Here is a 25,146-nt window from a genome sequence, read left to right on the forward strand (position 1 = left end):
GATACCCTGGAACTGAAGTTTCAGATGGTCATGAGATGGCATATGGAACAGGGAACTGAACCCAGATCTTCAGGAAGAGTAATCATATAACCAGAGTCATCTCTCCAGGACCCAAATCTGAAGTTCCTAACTCAATAGATTATATATTATTTTAAACAACTGGTAAAATCTATTAACAACAGTCATCAATGTGCTTTCTATTTTCACTTTTTTAAAAAAGATTTTTTTTTAAAGATTTATTTATTTATTATATATAAGTACACTGTAGCTGTCTTCAGATACACCAGAAGAGGGCATCAGATCTCTTTACAGATGGTTGTGAGCCACCATGTGGTTGCTGGGAATTGAACTCATGACCTCTGAAAGAGCAGTCGGGTGCTCTTAACCACTGAGCCATCTCTTCAGCCCCATTTTCACTCTTGAATATGTTCTAAGTTTTGTATGTTGCTCTGCTATAAGCTTCCAGGATTTGGTAAACAAGCCTGTGTTCTCCATTTTTACACTCTGGCTGATCTTGGTAGACTCTGTTGATAGCATCTTAGCCTTGTTCTTTCCCAAGTGGATAGTTTACCCTATTTAGCAGCCATTTCAGGCTCCTAAATATTTTTTGTTGAACTTTAGGAGGTTCTTATAACCAATTCTTCTGGGGCTGGGGATTTAGCTCAGTGGTAGAGCGCTTACCTAGGAAGCGCAAGGCCCTGGGTTCGGTCCCCAGCTCCAAAAAAAAAAAGAACAAAAAAAAAAAAAATTCTTCTACAAATATGGTCAGAATCCATTTTATCTATAAATTTGTCCACTCACTTTTCTTTATGAAAGTAGAGGTGGCTTTTGTTGCTTAGACACTGGTTTTACAATATAAAGGGACCTACTGGCAGCTCTCTTAGCTCAGAAATGGTCCCTGAGAAAGAATACTTCCACATATACTGTAAACTATGCATTTTCTCCAGCTTTTGGTTCTTGAGAATTTTTTCATATTTTTTAGTTTACACACAAAAAAATGTAAAATGTTACACATATTAAAAGAGTACCAGGGGCTGGAGGGATGGCTCAGTGGTTAAGAGCACTGGCTGCTCTTCCAGAGGTCCTGAGTTCAATTCCCAGCAACCACATGGTGGCTCACAACCATCTGTAATGGGATCTGATGCCCTCTTCTGGTGTGTCTGAAGATAGTTACAGTGTACTCATATACATAAAATAAATCTTTAAAAAAAAAAAAAAAAAAAAAAAGGGCTGGAGAGATGGCTCAGCGGTTAAGAGCACCCGACTGCTCTTCCAGAGGTCATGAGTTCAATTCCCAGCAACCACATGGTGGCTCACAACCATCTGTAAAGAGATCTGATGCCCTCTTCTGGTGTATCTGAAGACAGCTACAGTGTACTTATATATAATAAATAAATAAATCTTTAAAAAAAAAAAAAAAAAAAAAAGAGTACCATGGGGTTGGGGATTTAGCTCAGTGGTAGAGCACTTGCCTAGCAAGCGCAAGGCCCTGGGTTCGGTCCCCAGCTCCGAAAAATAGAAAAGAAAAGAAAAAAAAAAAAGAGTACCATGTAATGTTCAATATATAAATACACTACACACTACTTAAGTAGGGTTAAATATATTTACCTCCTCCACTGATTATCAATTCTCTCTAGTGAAAACTTTCAAAATCCTTCTAGCTCTTTACAATATACAATCTAGACTAACTACCTAAAGCTATATACTCCTTTATAGTATTTTGTGTGCATCTGTGTATATGTTCATGAAGAAGAATAGATGTATGTGTGTAGTGTGTGCAGATTGGCATGATGTGTGCACTTGTATGTGGAAGCCAGGGAACAAGCTCAGGTGTAATCCCAGCACTGAACAGACAGGGGTAAAAGGACCCAGAGAGCAGGGGGAGCAACATGAACGTCAGGCCAGGCTTGCTTACATAGCCAGTTCTTTCAGTTCTCTGTCAGCCAGAAGCTATACACACACACACACACACACACACACACACACACACACACAGAGAGAGAGAGAGAGAGAGAGAGAGAGAGAGAGAGAGAGAGAGAGGAGTAAGTCACAGGAGGCTAAGGATGTGACTCAGCTGGTAAAGTACTTGCCTAGCATAGCATGCATGAAGCCCTGAGTTCAATCCCCAGCACTGCACAAACCAGTGGTGCAGCACATCTGTAGTCCCAGCCTTCAGTAGGTAGAAAGAACAGGACCAAGGTCATCCTTGACTACATGGCAGGTTGGAGGCTCAGTTTAGGCTACACAAGACTTTTTCAAAAAAGAAAAAAGATTTAAAAAAAAAATTCATGGGAATAGAGATGGTTCTGAGGTTAAGAGCACCCACATCAGGCAGGCTCACAACCATCTAGACAGCTCCAGCTCCAGGGATTCAGGTGCCTCCTGTCTCTGTGGACATTGAAGGACTGAAAGGGTGGTTCAGTGGTTCAGCACTCTTGCAGAAGACTAGATTATGGTCCCCTGCACCACACAGGGAACTCCCTCTCCACCTCTAGCTCTTCTTATGACCTCTACAGCCACCCACATACATGTGAGCACACACTCACACACAGAAATAAGTTTTTAAAAGAAAATGAATCAAGCCAGAAAATTCAGCATGCAAAGTGCTTAAAAGCCCAGACCCTAGAGTCAAACTATGCCCTTGCTGGGAGACCTAGGGCAAGCTATTCAACTTCTCAGTGCCTCATTTTCTCACCTATAAAACAGGAAAATTAGTTGTGTTTTGAAGATGAAGTGAATTACTATTGGCACAGCATTCGTAACAGAGCCTGATGCATAAACACAGCATAAATGTTAATTCAATTGTAAGAATCTAGTATGCCAGAGTGGGCCTTTAAAGTTAGAGAGCAGACTTCCAAATTTAAAAACACGTGATTCCTCAAATCGTTCCATTACAAAAGGCTCTCACATCTCTCCTGGAATAAGCTTTGTGAGCTAGACTAGAACAAGCAGGAGTTCTTACCCTTCCGTCACACCTACCTGGCAGTACCCAGCTTTACCCCACTACACCTATTCATCAACTTTATCCTTCTAAAAGCCAGGTTTAAATAACGAATGTGCTATCGTTGCATGATCTCAAAGCTGTCTGCGACTGTGAAGACTGTGTGTGGAGTTTGCCTCCAGGTACACTGAGAGATTGTATTCACTATCACCTGAGATTACGTAAGTGGGGAAAGTTAGCCAATGTCAAATTTTTCACTGCTTTTAAAAAGTGCTCAAATGGCACATCTACAATCTTCTGAAGCTGCAATACAGGCAGACAAGTATGGGGTATGAGTCTAAAATTACAACTTCTGCACCAGACATTATCACACTCTATATGACCTTTAGATGTGAACTGGCAATTAGCTCACTTAAACTTTAGACAGTTATCATCTAACATACCTTACTGGCAAAGACACTCTGTACAGCACTAAGAAAATTAATTTTACATGATAGGCTATTAACATATATGCAGAATGAAATAGGTCTTATCATTTTTCTCCCTTATGAAGTGCCTAGAAAGTAATTTTAACTTAAGTCATCAATCCTTGAGTTTATTTTACCATGCTTTAAAATCCAAATGAAAATAAATTTTGTTGGTCTCATGAAAGCATATTCAGGTCTATTTTTTCTGTATCCAACTTCAATTTATCTCACTCAAAGCAAAGGCACTGCAGATTTAGCAACTTCTAAGATTAAGTCTGTTTCTAACTGGGGCTAAAGGTTTTCTTTGTTCTTTATGCATTCCTACTCTAAATAAAGATGTTAACAATCCAGAAGAGATACCCCTACTGGGTGCCCTTTGGCCTCCTTTGACTGACTCCTCAGCTTAATGCTGGGCTTTGCCCTTCACCTTTCTGATTTGGCAGACACTAACCCTATCTCTTAAACGCAGTGAAAACAACACAATTTTCAGACTAACAAACAACCACTCATGAACAAGCTTCAGGGTAAGATTTTTCTAATAACTGAGCTGATTTCTGGTCCATTTACTGGTAAATAGATAAGTAATCTAGTAACTTCGGGTATTATCTTTTGACAAGTACAATGCTCAGTCCTCTTTCTGGCTGAAGAAGGTATAAAAATTTCATGAAAACTGAAACCAGAACCCTAAGCTGAGAAAGGTAAATTGTGATCCAAGCTAAACTTCTCACCAGTTAGTGGAACTCAAGTTAAAAAAAAAAATCACAATTGCCCCCACCCCCTTGTACCTAGGCTCAATTTCCCCACACTCCAAACAGTGACTTACAGTATCCGTTACAAGTGCAAACAACAAATGTTCTAAAATGTTTATAAACGCTACAGGAATAAACCCTAAATAATGAAAAGAACCCTCACTCGCCTTAAAGGGTTAGTCACCTCATCGTTTCCCAGAGAAAAAGGAGAACCCAAGCAACCGGAGTTGGTTGGTGATACTTTCCCCAACTCCAAAGCAGATGATTAGCAGTCCGGGGCAGACAGTCACGAGACTACCAGTCTCTGCCAACGCGTGCTGCTCCCGCTCTCCCCTCCCGCATATGGGGCGCTGGGAAATCAAGATCCAACCCTGCTCCTAACCACCCTGGCAGCTCCGGGGAATTCAGGGTGGGTGGAGCAAGACGCTGGGCGCGCCGCTGCCACCCCAACTGGGCCACTCCTCGAGCCGTCAGTCCCGGTTGCCACGTCCCGGCCTCCGTCCCTCCTCTGGAAGCCCCGCACTCGCTCTCCTGCAGGTGCCCCCAGTGGGCCACACCTCCGACAGTAAGGAAGGGGCAGTTAGAGCGGTTGGAACAGTTGTTTCCGTACCGGCCGCCCCAGAACCCAAGCCCGGCCTGGCCCACCGGGCCCTGAGCCACAGCCCCGCGGTCAGGCAGGCTCCCCAGGAGCAGGCCTCGGCGCTGCCCACTCGGCTCGACCCCAGAGGCTGCCTCACACGGGAGCTCACCGCCAATGTGTCAAAAGCGCATGTTCGCCGCCGCTCGGCCGACGTCTCTGCTCCGCTGGCCTGGCCAGGCCCGCCCAGCCTCTCAGCTCTGCTCCCTTCCGCAGCCCTGAGCTCCACTCCGCGTACCTCCGCGCTGGGCTCCTCCCCGACACGTCAGGGGCTCCCTGGGTGTCGGAAGCCATTCTGTGACGCACGGGGGTGGAGTCGAGAGCATGCGCAGAAGCAGGCGGGGGAGGAGCCATGGGAGGCAAGCGTCACAGGGAGCCGACCCAGGCCCTGCGCGCTGACGTCAGGCCTGCGACAACGTCCTGCGCAGGCGCCGCCCGGGGCACCCTAAGGGTGGGTTTTTAGCCCTCTGGGGTTTCCGGAAGCTGTGCTGTTGGCGAGAGTAGTTCCCTACGCTAAGAGGAAAGCAAGTATGAAGGCGTAAGGGAACTCAAGAAGGAGACAGGAAATATGCGCAACTGTCCTGGGAGTAGAAACGTAAATGAAGAAAAGGCATTTGGGGAACAATTTTAGGGATTTTTGCTGTCTCATGCTAAGTGTAATTCTAATTTCAGTGCTGTCGGGCTTGGTTTTGAGGTTTGAAAACAAAACCACATAGCATAAAACACGCTAAGCCTAAAAAAGGTGAGCTGAAGAAGCCCACGTATACTTTTAGGAAAGGTAAATATAAACAAAAACAGTGTAAGGTGGATTTTTTAAGGAGAACCTAAATTGATGAGCAGAGGAAGATTGGTAGGGTCTAAATCACCTTGAACTACACAATGAAGGAGTTAGGGTTTTAAAAAATGATTATGAGTTCACTGTGCGGTTTGTTGTGCCCAGGGTTGTACCAGTCACTGGTCTGCATTGCTTCATCACAGTAACCCTAGGTTACTCTCAATTACAAATAAGAAACGGCAAGATGAAGTTTCCCAAGGTCACTCAACTACAGCGCGAATTCAAATTCAGAAGCTATACTATTATTATCCACTACTACGATGACAAGAAGGGAAACATAGGCTAGACCATGGGGCTAAAGTGCTTTGAAACTCAGTCTGCCTTCCCTACTTGGAGCTGTGCTCAGTCTAATCAGATTTCAGGCAAGGAAGTGATTAATGAAGGCTTTCCTATAGACCCAGTGCCAAGACAGAACAGTCCCACCCAAATAGGAAAAGATAAAGGCTGCAGCTTCTGTCCTGCCTCCTGGCTGAGGTGCTAAGAAACACACTGAGTCACCTAATGGCTGGCCAGGCCCTTCAGAAAACATTGACATCATCTCCCAGGCTGCTGCCCCTCCCATTTGCTCTGGCCTAGGACTGGCATCATTCCCTTCTTAATGAATGGGCTTAGTTTGGCAGAGCCCTCAGAACCCAAAGGCCCTGCTTTGATCTTCATCATTAGCCCAGGGGCTAGAATAAGGTACGAGTCAGCAAACTGCCCCACCTCCTTCCATTATGCCAAATCCATACGGAATAAATCAGTAAAGAAGATGACAGTCTCAAAAGGAAGCACAAGTTATAAAACCAGCTTGGTAAGGTGAGGACTGCCATATGCTTCCAACCTGATGTAGCATTCCAGAGTACTTTCCATAGGTTCCAGTACTTTTTGGACTGTTCAATGTACCAGAAAGTTCAATGTAACAGTCTCTGAGAACACGTGTAAGCACCCACAACATCTTCCCTGCTACAAAATACAAGAAACAGATCAAGTTCTATCCTTCCAATGGTTAATGTGTGATCAGCTACCAAAAGAGAGATCTGGGTCCAAACTCCAGCTAGTGAAAATGCTGGACTTTGGCCCATCTCATACCCAAAAAAGGTAATTGTTTTAGTTAAGGTTCTACTGCTGCAATGAAACACCAAAAAGCAAGTTGTTGGGGGAAGGGTTTATTCAGCTTACACTTCAATATCACTGTTCAACACCAAAGGAAAGTCAGGACAGGAACTCAAAACAGGGCGGGAACCTGGACTAGAAGGTGATGCAAAGGCCATGTGGGCTTGGGGACTGGAAGGGGAGTAGTGCTTACTGGCTTGCTTCCCATGGTTTGCTCAGCATGCTTTCTTACAGAATCCAGGACCACCAACCCAGGGATGGAACCAGCCATAATGGGCTGGGCCCTCCCCCTTCAATCACTAATTAAAAGTTCTTTACAGCTGGATCTAACGAAACATTTTTCTCAGTTGAGGTTCCCTCCTTTCAGAAAACTCCAGTTAATGTGTCAAGTTGACATAAGACTAGCCAGCACATATGCAGTACATATAAACCTGCTACAGAAACTCTGAGGAGATGGAACATATTTACCTTATGGATCAGGTAAACAAGACACCACAAAAATCAAAGGCTCACTGGGTGTGTTGGTGCATGCCTGTGATCCTGGAAAGTTCCAGGCCAGCCTACAGCTCTACATAAGAGCACCTGGACTTAAACGACATGCGCGCACACACACACACACACACACACACACACACACACACAGAGAGAGAGAGAGAGAGAGAGAGAGAGAGAGAAAGAAAGAGAGAGAGGGAGAGAGAGAGAGGAGAGAGAATACTAAATTCAGTCTAACTTTTTTTTTTTTTTTGGTTCTTTTTTTCGGAACTGGGGACCGAACCCAGGGCCTTGTGCTTCCTAGGCAAGCGCTCTACCACTGAGCTAAATCCCCAACCCCTCAGTCTAACTTTTTATACTCTGTTAATCTATATGGTTTTTGCTAATCCTTAAGGGTAGAGATCCAGTTGAGTAAGGAATACTCAGTAACTGGGTGGTTTCTAATGATCTACCCCATGTCTACCATCCTAAACCCCAACAGATCTACCTTTTGCTTCAACTGAATTCTCTAGAATAATTTACATGCTCTCAGCTGTGCTATGTTTTAGTCATGGAAACAAACTTTTCATCCAATCTCCCATAATGATCCCCACCACCACCACTGGCTTTCAGTTCACCAGTGTGGTCACCATGCTCTCTCCACTTTCCCCTTACAAACTCAGGTTCGTTGATGTTCCACTTCATTCCGCCTGCATTTCCTCCAGACCAAAGCCTCCTGTTTACCTGCTTACCTATTTATCTATTGCCTCCTATTCATCTCACCTCCACCCCAAGCTCCCTCCCTTGAATGACTTCTTGGTACACCCTAGCAGTCTCTACATCACTTTCAGAATAATATCACTAAAATCCCACTATATACAGAACATCCCTGCTTCCAAATTTGACTCGTCTCCTTCTTACTGTTGCCATGTAGAATCAGAGCCCACACAGCTGCTCCAACCCACCCTGGAAGCCTCCATCCTGATGTTCACCTGAGCCTAACCAGATGGAGCACTGTGTCCCCTTGCAGTTGTCTGAATGATAATGCCATGGGTGCTTATCTTTGAATGTTGGTTGCTCAGTTAGCGGACTGTTTAGGGAGGATTAGGAGGTATGGGCTACTTGAAGGAGATGTGTCACCAGGGGTAGGCTTTGGAGTTTCAAAAGCCCACACCAGACCCAGTCTTTATCTCTCTGCCTTTTGCTGGTAGATCAAAATGTAAGCTTCCCATGGCCATCCCTGCCTGCAGTCATGCTTCCCGCCATGATAATCATAAACCAGCCCTCTGAAATTATAAGCAAGCCCCCCAATTAAATGTTTCCTCCTGCAATTTTTCTTGATCCTGGTGTCTCTTCACAGCAATAGAATAGTAACTAAGATACCCCCCCCAAGACAGTTCCCTTATTCTCGAGGACCTTCTTATCAACTCACACTGCCCTATGCACTGTGACTACAGCTGAGGCTAGGGATGCCACCTTTCCACCTTCATTAGCCTCATTCACAAGGTAACTCCTCCAAGAAGCCTTCCCTGACATTCAAAACACAAATAGAGGTCACATAGGTAAAAGAAAACTTACAAACATTGTCTTTAGGGTCCAACAAGACAGCTGAGCCAGTAAAGTTGCTAGCCTACAATGTATGACCACCTAACTTTGATCCATGGGTCCTACTTGGTGGAAGAAAAGAACTAAGCCCTTAGCTGTCCTCTAACCTCAACATGTGTACCATTGACAACACACACACAAAAAAGATCAATAACTAAATAAATTAATAATAAATGTGGGCTGGAGAAGTGACTCACCAGTAAAACACACACTGCCCTTCCAGAGGGCCTGAGTTCTGTTCTCTGCATCCATATCAAGTGGCTCACAAATGCCTGTAACTCCAGATCTACGGGATCCAACACCCTCTTCTGACCTCCCTTAGTACACACACACATGCGTGAGCACAGGCCTTCAGTCCCAACACTCAGAAGGCAGAAGCCAGCCTTGTCTATATAGTAAGTTCCAGGCCAGTCAAGATTACATCGTGAGACTGTCTCAAAATGAATTAAAAAATAATAATAAATACTTTTTTAAAAATTAAGCCACTGGCTGGAGAGATGGCTCAGAGGTTAAGAGCACTGACTGCTCTTCCAGAGGTCCTGAGTTCAAATCCCAGCAACCACATGGTGGCTCACAACCATCTGTAATGGGATCCGATGCCCTCTTCTGGTGTGTCTGAAGACAGCTACAGTGTACTCATATACATAAAATAAATAATTCTAAAAAAAAAATACTGTTAAAAAATTAAGCCACTGCCTTTTTTTAGCCATGGAGGTATCCAGGCCTTCTCCCCAAAACCTAAGTTCAACCAGGACAAGGCGTGTTAGCTGTAATATCCCACAGCACCAGGCCTCAGTGAAAAGAAAAAAGGAATTGATGGTTAGGTAGTGATAATTCCAAGGGCATGACTACCAACAGTCTGGAAAATGTTACAAATTCTGAGCCGTTAACACAAATAGAGACTTTCAATGGTACAAAGTCTGCGTGAGCGGATGCCAGGTTACAGAGGCTCTGGGGTTTGGGTCATACCTTAGGCTTTCACTTTCATTCAAATTTTAAACCTAATCTTTTAGTATCTATACTCTTTGTCATTTAAGACAACAGTAATATAGGCCTGAAATTGCAGATGGCTTTAATCTCAACATTCAGGAAATAGACAGGTGGACCTTTGTAAGTTCAAAGCCAGCCTGGTCTACATAGCAAGTTCCAGGTCAGCCAGGACTACATAGAATTATCTTTCAAAAGTAAAAAAAAAAAATACAATAGTAATGCTGTTAAAAAATAAATTGTTGGAGCTCGGCTGTATCTCGGTAGATAGGGGGATGCCTGCTATGCACAAATCACGGCCTCTATCACCAGCACTTCCACATGAGGTAATGTTTGCCTATAATCCCAGAACTCAGGAAGTAGAAACAGGAAGATCAGAAGTGCAAGGTCATCTTCAGCTTCACAGTTACTTAGTGACTTAGTTCAAAGACAGCCTAGGCTATGAGAGTCTGTCTCAATGAAAAACAAAATTGAAAACAGAAACAAACAAATATAGCCTCTGAGATAAGAAATCACTTTATACAGAGCAGAAAATCTGCCAGCCATATACTATGAGTTTAGTGCTTGTGGGTCTAAAGGTCCTAATCCTTGGGGATCCTACCATAACTTTAAAACATACCTCTCGGGTTGGGGATTTAGCTCAGTGGTAGAGCACTTGCCTAGCAAGCGCAAGGCCCTGGGTTCGGTCCCCAGCTCCGAAAAAAAGAAAAAGAAAAAAGAAAAAAAAAGAAAAAAGAAAAAAACGAAAAAAACATAACTCTCACCCTGTGGAGTTTATATTCTAATGGAGAAGACAGCCAACAAAGAAGAATAGCTAGGGTCAGTGGTCAAAAGGGGGCAGAAAGTGTTCTCTGTGAGTTCGAGGCCAGCCCGGGATACATAGTGAAACCCCAACTCAAAAAACCTGCTTTTGAAAACAGGACGTAGTGTCTATAGGATTTTTTTTTTTTTTGCTTTCATTAAGTTGTCAAGCTTAATGACATTCTATCCATTCAGCAAAAGGATATGTAAAATTAAACAAATTAATATTATAGGCGGATGTCTTCCTTAAAGAAATATATACTTTTTCATCATAGTTCCTGGCATGGAATAGGAACTCAATAAACACCGCTGGATGAATGACAACCTACAGAGGACAGAGCCTTTGACCAGACAATGGAGTTCCTCTTCCAAGATTGTAGGTGTGGTCAGCCAAGTTTGATACCAAATGCTCACTTCTCAGCCTGGTATGGTGGCTCATGCCCGGTCCCAGCTACTCAGGAAGCCACGGTAGCAGTACTATTGGAGAACCACTAGTACAGCATATTGAGACCCCTGCCCCCCACCTCAAGAGAGACAGACAGACAGGCAGGGAAGCAGACAGAGGTGGCTGGAAGCCACAGAGAGTATGCCTACGGTATTTCCTGAAAGGAGACGCCCATTCCTTGTCTTTAATGCACCCTCAGTACCCTCTTGTACTGGCGATATCCACGAACTACTCAAAGGAGCTCACACTCTGACCTCAGCTCTTCCATCAGCACCTCTGCCTTCTAACTCCAGCTGGCTGTGAGTGAATGTCCGATAAAGTGTGTTTGTTTGGTGTTGATTTTAAAAGACAAAGTCTTACTGTGTTGCCCAATATGGCCTCAAAGTCCTGAGCTGCAGACCTGAGTGTTGGCTCAGTGGTTAAGAGCCAAACCTTGCTGCTCTTGCAGCGAGGACTTGGGTTCCATTCTCAGCACCCATATGGTAGCTTACAATCATCTGTAACTCCAGTTACAGGAGATCTGATGTCCTCTTCTGACTTCTGAGGGTACCAACACACACAGTGAGCAAATATACATGCAGGCAAAACACCCATAGTGGACTGGAGAGATGGCTCTGCAGTTAAGAGCACTGACTGCTCTTCCAGAGGTTCTGGGTTCAATTCCCAGCAACCACATGGTGACTCACAACCATCTGTAATGAGATCTTATGCCCTCTTCTGGTGTGTCTGAAGACAGTGACAGTGTACTTATATGTAATAAATAAATAAATTTAAAAAAAAACCATAGCATGAAATACAATGAATAAATCTAAAAAGAAAATGTTTAAAAACAAATCTGGGGGTTGGGGATTTAGCTCAGTGGTAAGCCTAGCAATTGCAAGGTCCTGGGTTCGGTCCCCAGCTCCGAAAAAAAAAAAAAAAAACAAAAAACAAATCTGGGTTCAAATGATCCTCCTGCCTCAGCTTCTGAGCGGTTGAGGCTACAGGCACACATCACTGTAGTCAGTTCACGTTGTTATAGGTTCCCAACCTCCTTCCTGCTTTCCCTTTTCCACTGTGGCTGACAGAGAATGGCACCTGCTTCTGGCCCTTGGACACTTTGCCAAGAAGTGTTTTAAGTCTACAAAGGTCACTTGCTGAATGGTGGCTCTTGAAAGTAAGAAAGACTTAGGTTGGGACTGCCGCAGACCTCCCCCTCACAGACCTGCCCTGAAGGCTGGTCTCTGGCAGGGACCAGCTCTCTTCCTTGTCTCAGAAGGTAAGTCTAAGGAGAATCCCTGCGCAGCCATGTATCCTCTACTGGTGGAACTCGATAAACTGCCATCCACACAGCAATCTCCCAGAGTCTCTCTAGATTTCTTCCCCAGCAACCTACCTGGCTCTGGACTTCTTCCCAACCTGAAACCATGTGGTTTTCCCAGCTGCAGAGCCTCCAGCCTCCCAAGCTTCAGTCTTAAGGCTCCGTGCTGGTTCCAGCCATAGCCTGTTCCTTAGAGTGGCAGCTACCTGCCCAAGAAAGTATCGCCAACGCTGTTCATTGCTAATTTGGTTAACACCTGGCAACGCCAAGCACTGTTGACATCCTACTTACATAAACACTGTGACTGTCCCTGGAGGAAAAGGACGGTGCCTGATCACATACCTTACACAGACAGGGAGGGCACCTCCTTTGCCTACTCTCAACCCAGACTGTGCAATGACAGGGGTGAAAAGAAATGGAATGTTTCTGACCAGCCTGAGCTGATTGTATCACAGTCTCAGCCTAATTCCCACTGCTGGGAAAGCCAATGACTCAGTTACTGGTACCCAAAGATTATGTATTTAGCCATTCAAGAAATATTTATTGACTGACTAGCACTGTCCTTAGCCCCAGGGAGACGCAATCAACAAAAGAAGTGAAGAAACCCTTCCTAGAGGTTTTCTGGGTTCTATTTTTTAAAGATTTATTTTATTTATTATGTATAAGTTCACTGTAGCTGTCTTCAGACACACCAGAAGAGGGCATCAGATCTCATTACAGATGGTTGTGAGCCACCATATGGTTGCTGGGATTTGAACTCAGGACCTCTGGAAGTCAGTGCTCTTAGCCACTGAGCCATCTCTCCAGCCTCACCCCAAGCTCCTTGCAGGTTTTCTAACAATGAAAAGACAGAAGAAAGGAGAAGGGAAACAGAAAGTGCCAAAGTCACATGAGTGTGTCAGCCATCTATGGACCAATGAGAACAGTCAGAGTGTCAGGGTTTTGCATTTCACAAAGGTGAATTGAGGGCAACAGCTATGACTTTGGCCTATAGTCCCAATGCCTGGTGTCAGGAAGCTCTGTTTGTGGAATGAATAGAAAGTCTCCAGGGGACATTTTCAAAAACCACCTCATTGCTTCAGCTCCCTTCTGCTACTCTATCCTGCCCCTTTTCCTTTTCTTTTACTAAAGAAAATATTTCTCTAGTTTAGAGTGCTAATAAAACAATAAGATGTGAACAACAAGAACCAGTTGACGGGCTGAGAAAATGGCTCAGCATTTAATAGCCCCAAGTGCTCTTATAAGAGGACTCAGGTTCGGGGCTGGGGATTTAGCTCAGTGGTAGAGCGCTCCGGAAAAAAAGAACCAAAAAAAAAAAAAAAAAAAAAAAAAAGAGAACTCAGGTTCAGTTCCTTAACACCCACTGGCTGACTCAACCATCTGTAACCCCAGTTTCAGGGGACCCAATGGGCCCTCCTGACCTCTGTGAGCACCGCATACACATGTACACAGCCATACATATTACATGCAGGCAGAACATTCACACACATTAATTTTTTTTTTTTACCGAAAGAAAGAAGCATTGATGAAGTGGAATCATGTGATAGCCAGGCTGAATAATGTGCTAATAAACAATAATGTTACAGAAGAATATTAACAATGAAAATGGCCCCAATGTTCAGTTAAAGGAAAGAAGCAGTTAATATGCATAGGATTCCATTTTAACCTAGAAAAACACACAAAAGAATGTGAGTACCACTGGCTCCCCCACTCCTTCCTGCTCTTTCTCACCCCCCCTTTCTTTCTGCATTTTGACAAACATATATTAAGTGAGTAATGTTTTCATTGTCATATAGAGCAATACTGTATTTAAACTTAGAGTATACTCATTTCCTCTACATTCCTTGCAGTTTCCTAAAGGGATGGATTTAGGGCTTTTCTTTCTTTTCTTTCTTTTCTTTCTTAAACGTAGTCTTTGAGCCAGCTGTTGCTGGTGCACACTTGTAATCGAAGCAGTCAGGGGGCAGAGGCGTCAGGACTAAGTCTAAAGCTGCAAGACAAGTCTCTGTCTCAAAACAAAACAAACCGCAAACTGCACCCTTTGAGCCCGGTGACTGGGTGACTGCGATAGGCACAACAGTGGCCTGGGCCTCTATTGGCATTTAGCCTAGGCTCCGCCCCTCAGTTACCTGGCAACAGCCTGGTGTGCCAGACTCACTATAAAAGGGGCTGCTCCCCCTCCCCCTCTTGTTCTTGCGCTCTTCTCTTTTCCCCTTGCTCCTGATCCCTTACCTTCTTTCCCCCTTTCCCCATTCCATTCCCCCTTCTCTCTCTCCACGTGCTCTCCCCTCTCTCTCCCCCTTTCTCTCTCTCTCCCTCTCCCTCTGTCTCAAATCCCCACCCCATGCCCTGAGTAAACTCTACTCTATACTCTATTCTATACTGTCATGTGGCTGGCACCTCAGGGGGTAAGGGATGCCTCAGCATGCCCCCCCCCCGCAAAGGCACCCCTTCCCCCCCCCCCCCCCGCACCATGCTCCTCCACCAAACATACCTCTTCTCTATCTTTTTCTAAAACACAGAAGCCTCCACGGTCCAGAGTTTCCCTGGGAAGTTTCCCAGTTCTTCTGCTTGACTCATAAGAATTCCCACCCTGCTTCCATAGCTCCCAACCTGGGGTATGTGTGCCTCATCTCATATGCATATAACTAATATGCTCATTCTAAAGATGCAAAATTTCCACCCTACAATATTTTGGCGTGTTTGTTTGTTTGGTTTGGTTTTGAGATAAGGTCTCACTCTGTAGACCAGGCTAACCTGGAACTCAAAGAGCTCTGCCTACCTCCCAATTCCTGGGATTAAAAGCATTATATGGAGAACAGTTTCTGCTCAAAACTAGGAATCTGGCTTTATGCAGGAGTGTTCCTACCACAGAAGCCAACTTTGATTCCCCACGCTGAGCTGCGGAAATGAAGCATTCCAGGTTTCATGTTCACCGCAGAAGAATGTCCTTTCTATAAAAAGAAAATCAGCATCTGCAGAGGGAGCAGGCAAAAGAGCAGCACTCCAGACTCAGACCGGGGTGAAGGGCAGCAGAGGAGCCCTTGCCCTGGGACCTCACTGTTTCGGCTATTTTCTGAAGATGACATGTTAACAGAATGGCTATTAAACTCTGGTTCAAAGATAGAAGAGGGAGGGACATGAGAACCAGAGGCCAAGACACACAGAGGTGGTCAAAAGGTGGTGAAAGCCACCCCCAGACATAGGCCTCACCCCTCAACAAGGTTCCCCACCCTCTCGTGGGAACCCAGGCATGTCTCTGCACAGTTACTCCTTATTCCTGCCTGGGGAACAGATCCATTTTTTTCATCCTGGCCTAACCGGCCCCATTGCTGGTGACTTTGCTAGGTTACTTCCCATTTCTGGGTATCGAAGTCTATCTACAAACCGAGCAGGCTGAAGTAAATGACAGATGTTGACAGTGTCCATGAGTCAGGACCCATTATGTCACCTATCCAAGCAGTCTCCTTGTAGGAATGGGGGCCCTCCCTACTTTTGACCAGACTGCCAGACATGATGGCTGGGCCAGCCTCCTAGATGGATGAGTTAAGTGGCCAATGCCCATTCCTCTGCCCTAGGAAAATGCTGAACTTGCAGAACGTATCACTTTAGGTCCCTCTTACACTCAGTGTATTCATTTCCTGTGGCTATGGTAGCAGATGATCTCAAATGGGGTGGCTTCAAACAATGCGTACGTATTCTCTTTTACTTCTGGAAGTCAGAGATTCCAAATGAAGTGTATATGGCTATAAAATCAAGGTATTGGCTCTTCTGAGGTTACAGGGGAAGAATCAGATCCTTGGTTCTCCTGATTTCTAGAGGCCACTGCATAGGCTTGGGGCATATCACCTTATAGCCTGCTTCCATAGACTGATATTGAACCTCCTTCATCTCTTCTCAGACTATGCTGGGTCTACACATCTAATCTAATCTTCCCATCTCAAAATACTTAATCATATGTGCCAAGTCCCTTTTGATGTGCACAGTAACATGCAGGTCTGAGGACGAGGGCACTGACGTCCTTGAGGAGTTATTAGTCTGCCTCCCACATCTGCCATTTCTGAATATCCTCTTTAAATTGACTCACTGTCTAAAAATGAACTTAAATCCCACCTTGGCCTCCTCCTGGCACATCGATGAAGCCAGGGAGCTGACAACAATCCTATCGCCTGGACCTGAGAAAAGCAATACGTAACCATCAAGGTTTCCAGTGCTCATCTCTGCACCATCAAAAGCACTTCACATGCCACCAGTAGGACAAGAGACCATCCTTCAGGGACCATAAATAGAATCCAGCTTCATGGTCTTACAGAAAAAATTAGTCTGTCCGAGAATCCACACCAACAAAACCTCAGCCACCCCCATAACTTCTCCCTCCTGTCCCAGTACTTATTAATCATACCTTGAAATTACGTCAGCTTTTCTGATGAGCACCCCAGGCATCCGTGACTCGGATAAGCCCTGGGTTACTTCCCTTTGTTACACTCACCGATACCCAGAGCTTTGTTTTCTGTTCCAGGAGTGGGGTTTCCTATTGTTTCCCCTGCCGACCTATATCTGGAGATCTGACTTATCTGTGTTCAACAGTAGCCTGTTTACCTGACCCACATCTGGACAGCAGCCAGATCCTAGGGAAGACTGAGCTGAAAAGGGAGGTCATCAGCCAGTGGTGACTTTGTACTCTGCCCCTTGGCATCTTTCCCAGCTGCAACTTGAACTTCGAAACCAGAGTTGAGAAGACAGCGTTCTTTCTATGTGGGATGACATAATTATCTTCATCTTACATAACACTCAGCATATAATAAAAATAACTATCAGGTATTGGATGCCTGCTATGGATTGGACCCTGAGGTAGCTGCTGCGGATATCAGTTCACACCAAACCCATGGAATACAGATTAGTGCCTCACTTTACAGATCAGAGGACTCAGTGTCAGAAGAGATGACTACGACAAAGTTGATCTTCAGAGCACTTCAGAAATACCAGGAGACATGGGGCTCATCAGACAAATGACAACACCAGGACATTGGCCGACCTGCCCAGTGGCATGAAGTTAGCAGACTTGGGGACAGAATTCAGACCATCAACCTCAGACCAGTCCCTTTCTTCAGACTTCCTCTCTTTGGAGTTATGACTTCTTTCTTTCTTTTCTTTTGTTGTTTGTTTTGTTTGTTTGCTTGTTTGGTTGGTTGGTTGGTTATTTGGTTAGTTGGTTTGGTTGGTTGATTTTTTTTTTTTTTTTAGGTTGGTTGGTTGGTTGGTTGGTTTGGTTTAGTTTAGCTCGGTTTGTATTATTGAGGGTCTATGTAGCCCTAACTAGCCTGGAACTCACTATTTAGACCAGGCTAGCCTCCACTTCACAGAGACCCACCTAATTCTGCCTCCCAAGTGCTAGGGGTCAAAGCGTTCGCCACTGCACGTGGCTCAGCTATGCTTTCTTCAGCCGCATGCTCAGGCACTTCCTTCTCTGTGTGCATCACTCGTCCCCTGGTGCCTTTGCCCTTTATCATTTCCATGCAAAAGAAAAGCTGTGGGGTAGCAAAGGCATTCCCAGGCTGACCCCTCTCTAGGCTTCCCTCTGACACAGGAAAGAATGTGGATGTGCTAGAAAACCTCCATAATCTACATCCATTAATTTGGAATTAGGAATAAGTGTATTAGAATATTATTTTAGATGTACTCACTTTATGTGTGAGGATTTTTGCCTGCATGTATGTATGTGCACATGCATGTTCCATGCTTGAGGAGGTAAGAAAATGGCATCAGATCCCCTGAAACTGGAAATACAGGTGTTTGCAAGCCATCGTGCAAGGGATGGGAATCAAACTCGGGTTCTTTACCAGAGCAACAAGTGCTCTTAACTGCTAAGCCATCTCCCCAGCCCCTGGAGTTAGTAGTAATTTAACAGGAAAAGGATTGAAGTTTACCTCCAAAAAACAGACTCAGCAGTTGCTTAACAGAAACATGATTAGGCGAGGTCACAAGACACTTGTTAATGGAAATCTTAGCAGAGACTGAGAGTCCCGGGGTGGAAGGATGGTTCAGCAGTTGGAGAGCATGACACCACTCTTGCAGAGAACCAGAACCCAGTTCTCTGTACCCAAGTCAAGTAACTCACTACTCCAGCTCCAGGTGATCTAAGCCTCTCTGCTAGATTCCATGACACCTGCACTCTGACAGGCACAAATCTACATGGAGATGTACATACACACATGATTTTTAAAAAAAATGGAACTGAAGAGAAGGCTCGGTGGTTAAGATCACATACTGCCCTTGCAGAGGACCCCCTCTCCCCCGGCACCCACATTTGTAGCTCACAGTGACCACTGACTGTAGCACCAGGGGATCCAACACTTTCTTCTGGCCTCTATGGTCACTGGCATACTCATGCTTAGACACACGCATAGACACAATTAATAAAAATCTATTTTTAAAAGGAAGAATCTATCCATCAATATGGAATCAGCTAGACTAATGTTCATATTTATGTAAATAGGTACTGTACAGTCACTAGAAATTATGCTACAGACTGTGGGTGATGATAGACTTATCAAGAGAATGCCTCCACTTCTGTTTTTAGTGATATAGACCTACAGGGAGAAAAGGCTGTGGTGAGAAGCTCAGTACCAGCTGTTTTGTAATTTTGTGTGTATTTGTCTATGCTTTCTGCTTTCAACAATGAACCCACATTAGTTTCATAAACTTAGGGACAAAAAAATAAACAAATAATCTATAGACAGGACACTAGGAGGTGCTGGTTTCTGAAGCCTGGTCCCTGAGTTCTGAACATAGAAGAAAGGGATGGGATTATAACTAAGTGCTGGAAACCTTGACTAGGTTCTAGGTGCAATTCCAAGAGTAAGGTGGGAGCAGTGGTGGGGCACACCTTTAATTCCAGCATTTAGGAAGCAGAGGCAGGTAGATCTCCAAGTACAGGTCAGCCTGGTCTACAGAGTGAGTTCTAGGACAGCCAGGACTACACAGAGAAACCCTATCCAACCCTCTTGAATCCCCAAAAAAGAAAAAGGAAGGAGGGAAGGAGGGAAGGAGGGAAGGAGGGAAGGAGGGAAGGAGGGAAGGAGGGAAGGAGGGAAGGAAGTAAGGAAGGCAGGCAGGCAGGAAGGCAGGTAGGCAAGCCATTTGGCCCACTCAGGAGTCAGAGGAACCGAACCTGGCTCTGAGTTTGAGCCCGATCTGTAGAGCTAATTTCAGGGCAGCTGGAGCTTCATAATGAGACCCAGCAGAGAGGTGGAGGAGGAAGAGAGGGGGAAGGGAAGAAAGAAAGAAGAAAGGGAGAAGGGAAGGAAGGAAGGAGAGGGAGAAAGAAAGAGATAGAAAAAAAGATCAAGAAAAATGGCTCAGCGGTTAAGAGCACTGACTGCTCTTCCAGAGGTCCTGAGTTCAAATTCCCAGCAACCACATGGTGGCTCACAACCATCTGTAATGGGATCTGATGCCCTCTTCTGGTGCGTCTGAAGACAACTACAATGTACTCAATCTTTAAAAAAAAAAAAAAAGAGAGAGAGACCGTCCCCAGCTCCGGAAAAAAAAAAGAAAAAAGAAAAAAGAAAAAGAGAGAGAGAGAGAGGCCCTTCAAGTGAAAACGTGCTGTAGCCACTCTGGCCACCATCCTAGGATGAGTGCACACACCATCACTTCTTCCCATCAAAGCGAGCATTACAAAGAACACAACATAACAAAGCAGAGCTCTGGACAAGAGATGTCCACATGGTGGGAGTACACGCTTATAGTCCCAGCATTTGAGAGGCAGAGGCAGGCAAATCTCTGAGAGTTCAAAACTACCTGGTCTACATTGAGAATTCCAGGGCAGATAGCCAGGGCTGCATAGAGAGAGCTTGTCTCATAAACAGACAAACAAAAACAAAGAGAGAGATGCACACACACACACACACACACACACACACACACACACACACACTCTTACAAGGCTCAAAGCCATACAACAGTCAGAGGAAACTGAAAGCGAGATGCTAACCAGAGGAAGCGTGCTGTGCCTCTGAACTACAGGAAGGTTCATGAGGTAGAAGTTGTAGCTGCTTCAGCAACCATATGAAAAGGGCTAAAGAAAGGACGATGTGTTGAAGGTAGTGTGTTTACAGAGCATTTAGACACAGAGTTCACAGTCCAGGGAGTAGGCAAACCAAAGCATTGCTTCACCCCCACCCCAACAGGAGAAGGTGAGAAGGAGGAACCGGAAGGAGCAGTTAGGTCACTTCACCATAAAGAGAAAGGGGGTCTGAGGAGAAAGGACTCCTCCCAGCCCAGGATAGTTCACCCTCTGCCCTGGGTAGCCTCCCAGTCCTGACAACCTCCTCCAGGCAGCAGGACAGAGAACTCTTCAACGGATCTTCCAACCATAGCCTCAACCAGATCTGAGCACCCATCACACAGGCCCAAAAGCCAGAAAACCTAGACATCCACAAAAGACACACACGCACACACAAATAAAAAATAATCACAATAACAAAAAAAAAAAACGCCTTGAGGCTTCTATCAATTCCAGGAGCAAAAAAATTAAATAAAGAAAAGGAACACCACTACCACCATCATCAACCTTTCGCCCTCTGCACAGTTCAGAGAATAGCGACAGTCACAGCATGCTGTACTCGGCATCAACACAAGCATTAACTAAGTCATCCTACCAGGAGGGTGGGAACAATAATGTGGGTATCTGACAGATGGATACTGCATCTTTCCCTTTTATTAACAAAATACTAAAATACAGCCACATAGGCCAGGCATTGTGGCACATGCCTTTAATCCCAGCACAGAGACAGAGGCATCTCTGTGAGTCTGAGGCCAGCCTGGTCTACATAGCAAGTTCCACACCAGCCAAGACTACACATGAAGCTGTGTCTAAGAAAGAAAGGAAAAGGAAGGAGGGAAGGAGGGAGGGAAGGAAGGAAGGATGGAGGGAGGGAAAGAGGGAAGAAGGTGGGAGGGAGGGAGGGAGAGAGGGAGGGAGAGAGAGGGAAGGAGGAAGAAGGAAGGAAGGAGTGATCGAATTATACAGGTCACATAGACACTTAATTTGGAAATACAAAGAAAATAATTTCGACTATTATCTCTGGTAAAGAAAAGTTGGAGGGTTGGGGATTTAGCTCAGGGGCAGAGCGCTTGCCTAGGAAGCGCAAGGCCCTGGGTTCGGTCCCCAGCTCCGAAAAAAAGAACCAAAAAATAAATAAATGAATAAATAAATAAATAAATAGATAGATAGATAGATAGATAAATAAATAAATAAATAAATAAGAAAAGTTGGAAAGGGGGAAGAGAACAAGGAGGTGTTATCTTCCAGTGTAAGCTTCGTGCTGCTTTTAATAAACGCAGATGTTAAATTTAAATAGTATGACTTATTTTTTAAGTTTGAATCTTTTGTGTGTATGGAAGTTTTGCCCCCATGTATGTCTGTGCACACTAGTATGCCTGGTGCCCATGGAAGCCAGATGAGGACATCGTATCCCTAGAAATGGAACTGTAGATAGATGGTAGTTAACCTCCTCGTGGGTGCTGGGAACAAGCCCAGTCCTCTGAAAGAGCAGCAAGTTCTTAACCATGGGGCCAGCTCTCCAGCCCAATATGACCTTTCTTAATGAAATCTGAACAAACCAGTAAGACTGTGTGTGTGTGTGTGTGTGTGTGTGTGTGTATGTATGTATGTATATATATGTATATATATGTGTGTGTTTGTGTGTATATATGTATATATGTGTGTGTATGTATGATGTATATATATGTGTGTTTGTGTGTATATATGTATATATGTGTGTGTATGTATGATGTCTATATATATATGTGTGTGTGTGTATATATTTTACAAGATTATATACCTTTCCACCCAATGATCTATCTCCTAACAATTCATTCTGAGGAAACGCCAGACCTGGTGTGTGAAGATTGTATGTTTAATGGTGTTTTCCGAAGTGCTGCTTACGTTTATAGACCCAAACTGAAAGCCTATCACTACCCACTAATGGGAGTCTACTTTAACAAGCCATGGTGCATCCACCTAGGGACACTGTGCAGCAGTCCAGAGGACAGGGTGGGTACTTGTGAATCAGCACACGGTGACTCAGAAGACATTAAATGCAAAGAAGTTATAGGACGGTAAATAGAATTCAACATTAAAAAATTTATTGAAAGTGTGTATGTCAGCGGGGTGTGATGGCTCATTCCTGTAACCCTCACACTGGGTGGGTGTACACAGGAGGAGCAGGGGTTCAAGGTCAACATAACGCCTTGTCTCAAAAAGAATGTGGATTTTTGAGGCCAGGCAAGGTTGTTGGGAGTGGGTGAGACTGAACATAGCTGTGACTCTAGCACCCAGACACACCCAAGGCCAACCTGGTGCGCATAGCAAATTCTAGACCAGCCAAGACTTATAGATGTAAGACCCTGTCTCGAAGGGGATTGGGGGGCTGGAGAGATGGCTCAATGGCTAAGAGAACGTCTGTTCTTACAGAGCACTGGGTTTCTCACACAGAGGCTCACAACCAGTCCCAGGGGATTCAGATGTCTAGTCTCTAAGGGAACCCACGGTTGTGTGCACATATACACCCACACACACACACTTAAAAATAGATAAAATGTCTAAGTTTGTATGTCAAAGGGTTCATATTTGGGGATATACTTATACAAAGATTTCCAGCATCTCTGCACGCATAGCTTGTATTCTATCAAATAAGATATTATCGTGAAAGAATATGTCTAGTTCCATTTAGAAATTAAAATAAAGAGAGCCCCAAGCCTTAAGAAACACAACCTCATGACAGTCTAGGACGCACTTTCATAGCCATAGTCCTACCAGCGCTATACAAGTTCAAATCAAATAAAAATACTTCGCCATCCATAGACAAGACAGAATGAAGGAAGCTGCTGGCTCATCAGGAGTTGAGCTATTTAGAAGCAGCCAAGACTTCAAAACAAGCCCCTCACTTGTTCAGTCTGGCATGACATCATTGCCTCACCCTGTCTCTTCATCAGCCCCAGATAAACTTGTCTGAACCCAAAGAGCTCCCCTGCCCAAGAAATACTAGCAGGCAGCCAGGAAATAAAAACCAAATCAAGGTGATCAGAATCCAGATGAGGGAAGATACCGAGTTTTCAGAAAAAGGCACCATAGCAAACACCTAGTGTCACCTATCACAGGAACATAATCACCTCTGTCCAAACTGGCCACCATATGGACAAGAAAGGGTCCTGACACCAGAAGCCTCCATTCTGGTGTCTCTCAGGCCAGGCTGAGGCCCCCACTCATCCTTTCCCCTCATTCCAATTCCCCAAAGTCACAAGGCACCTGTGTCTTGGGTCCTCAGCTGATCTGGTTCACAGCAGCACGTGGGGACCACCTGGGGCCAGCTGGGACAAAGCAGAGGTCAACAGGAAGAATGAGACTCACTCATGTCTGACAAAAGAGACTCGGGGACAGGAAGTGGGTTTGAGCCAGGAAGGCTGGGGCCTACTGTCAAGAAGTGAGGCAACCCTGACAGCCTTGTTACTCAGGGCAGTTGAGCAAGACCTGGGAGCTTGAGGAAGGAGTAAAAAATGCCAGTTGTAGCTTCTCAGCCTGTGCTTCAAGGCTCTCACCTCTGCTGCCTGCGTGTGAACTGTGGTCCTCTCACCCACTTCTGGCCTCTGTCCCTGAGAAAGCCATCTAACTAATTTAGTGGAGGAAATACAGGCGCCAACGCTTTCATGCCTACGCTGGTGCAATAACACAGCAAGTGAGAGCTCAGATTAGGAGGTGGGTAGGTCTGGCTCAATGGTACACTACTTGCCTAGCCCACGTAAGGCCCTGGGTTCTGTGCCCAGTACTGAAAGTTAAAACAAACCACGGAGAGAAAAGAGGACACAATCTTAACGTCAGATAGCTTAGACTTTTCATCATTGAGCCTCGTTTTCACACTTGTAGATAACACCAGTACTGACTGACTCCCGGCATCATTTGTGGCTCAGCTGGGATAATGTGTTTAACTAGCTCTATATAAGTCCCGAGATCCAGTGAGTCACTTGAGTTGTCAGAATTGTCCCCTGTCTGCCTTGGAAAGGCTGCTCCACTCCCTAAGTCTTTATCAGATCATGTGAGCCGTCCACATCTCTTGCCTCCACAGTGACCGCAGTCCTCCCATGCCCATTAGTCTTACCAAATAGAGCAGGAACCACTGATCAGAATAGGCACTGATAACATGTTAAAGTTACTGCCTGCTCATGTTTAGTCTACAAATGTCCATCTAATGGGAAACAAAATAACAATGCCTTTTCCATTTTAACAATATAAAACAGGGACCTCCACTGAGAAGTCATTTCCCATAAGGGTGTCTTTCTTTCCAAGGTTAACCCAGAGAAGGCAGGCGTTGTGCGTACTTGTCTCTATGTGCCTAGGAGGGGCCAGCAAGTCCTGGGAGTCTATAAATATTTGTGGATCTTGGCCATCCGATGGAAACATCCTATTTAAACCCAGTCCTAGACTGTGAGAAGTGGCCTCAAGGGGACAGGATACCACAGACAAATAGGCAGGCATGTAGGGTTACAGAGAGAGGGATTTACTGTAGGACTTACTAAGGAAGTATAGTCTTGAGTGTCAGAAAAACAAACTACAGTGGCAATCTGGGTCAGAAAGAGGAGTGTACTTATGGGCTGGGACAAAAGTGACTTCATTCTGGCTGGAATGTACCTGGTGTATCATAACTTAATATCAAAGAGTCGGGTACATTCCTGGGGCCAGGGTCTGGTTGGTCAAAGCCCCATATTTGACTTTAATGGTTTTATCTAGTTGTGGTTTGCTGGGAGAGACCA

At 44.9% G+C, this 25,146-nt stretch overlaps 1 protein-coding gene across 12 annotated transcripts in view; it reads right to left on the reverse strand.

Moving 5' to 3' along the window:
* Ndel1 (nudE neurodevelopment protein 1-like 1) overlaps positions 1-23,780 on the reverse strand; it is a 69,832-nt gene extending 46,052 nt beyond the window's left edge. For 3 of the 12 annotated variants that reach the window (XR_015630167.1, XR_015630169.1, XM_087569589.1), the window contains exon 1: positions 4,907-5,058. Coding sequence is in view for 3 of the 12 variants with exons in the window: in XM_087569592.1 (XP_087425718.1) it covers positions 4,907-5,088 (182 nt within the window). In the remaining 9 variants the exon portion in view is untranslated. 12 annotated transcript variants of the gene reach the window in all.
* Positions 23,781-25,146: the final 1,366 nt, after the last annotated feature.

Source organism: Rattus norvegicus, chromosome 10, assembly GCF_021556685.1.
Source record: "Rattus norvegicus strain SHRSP/BbbUtx chromosome 10, alternate assembly SHRSP_T2T, whole genome shotgun sequence".
NCBI lineage: Eukaryota > Metazoa > Chordata > Mammalia > Rodentia > Muridae > Rattus > Rattus norvegicus.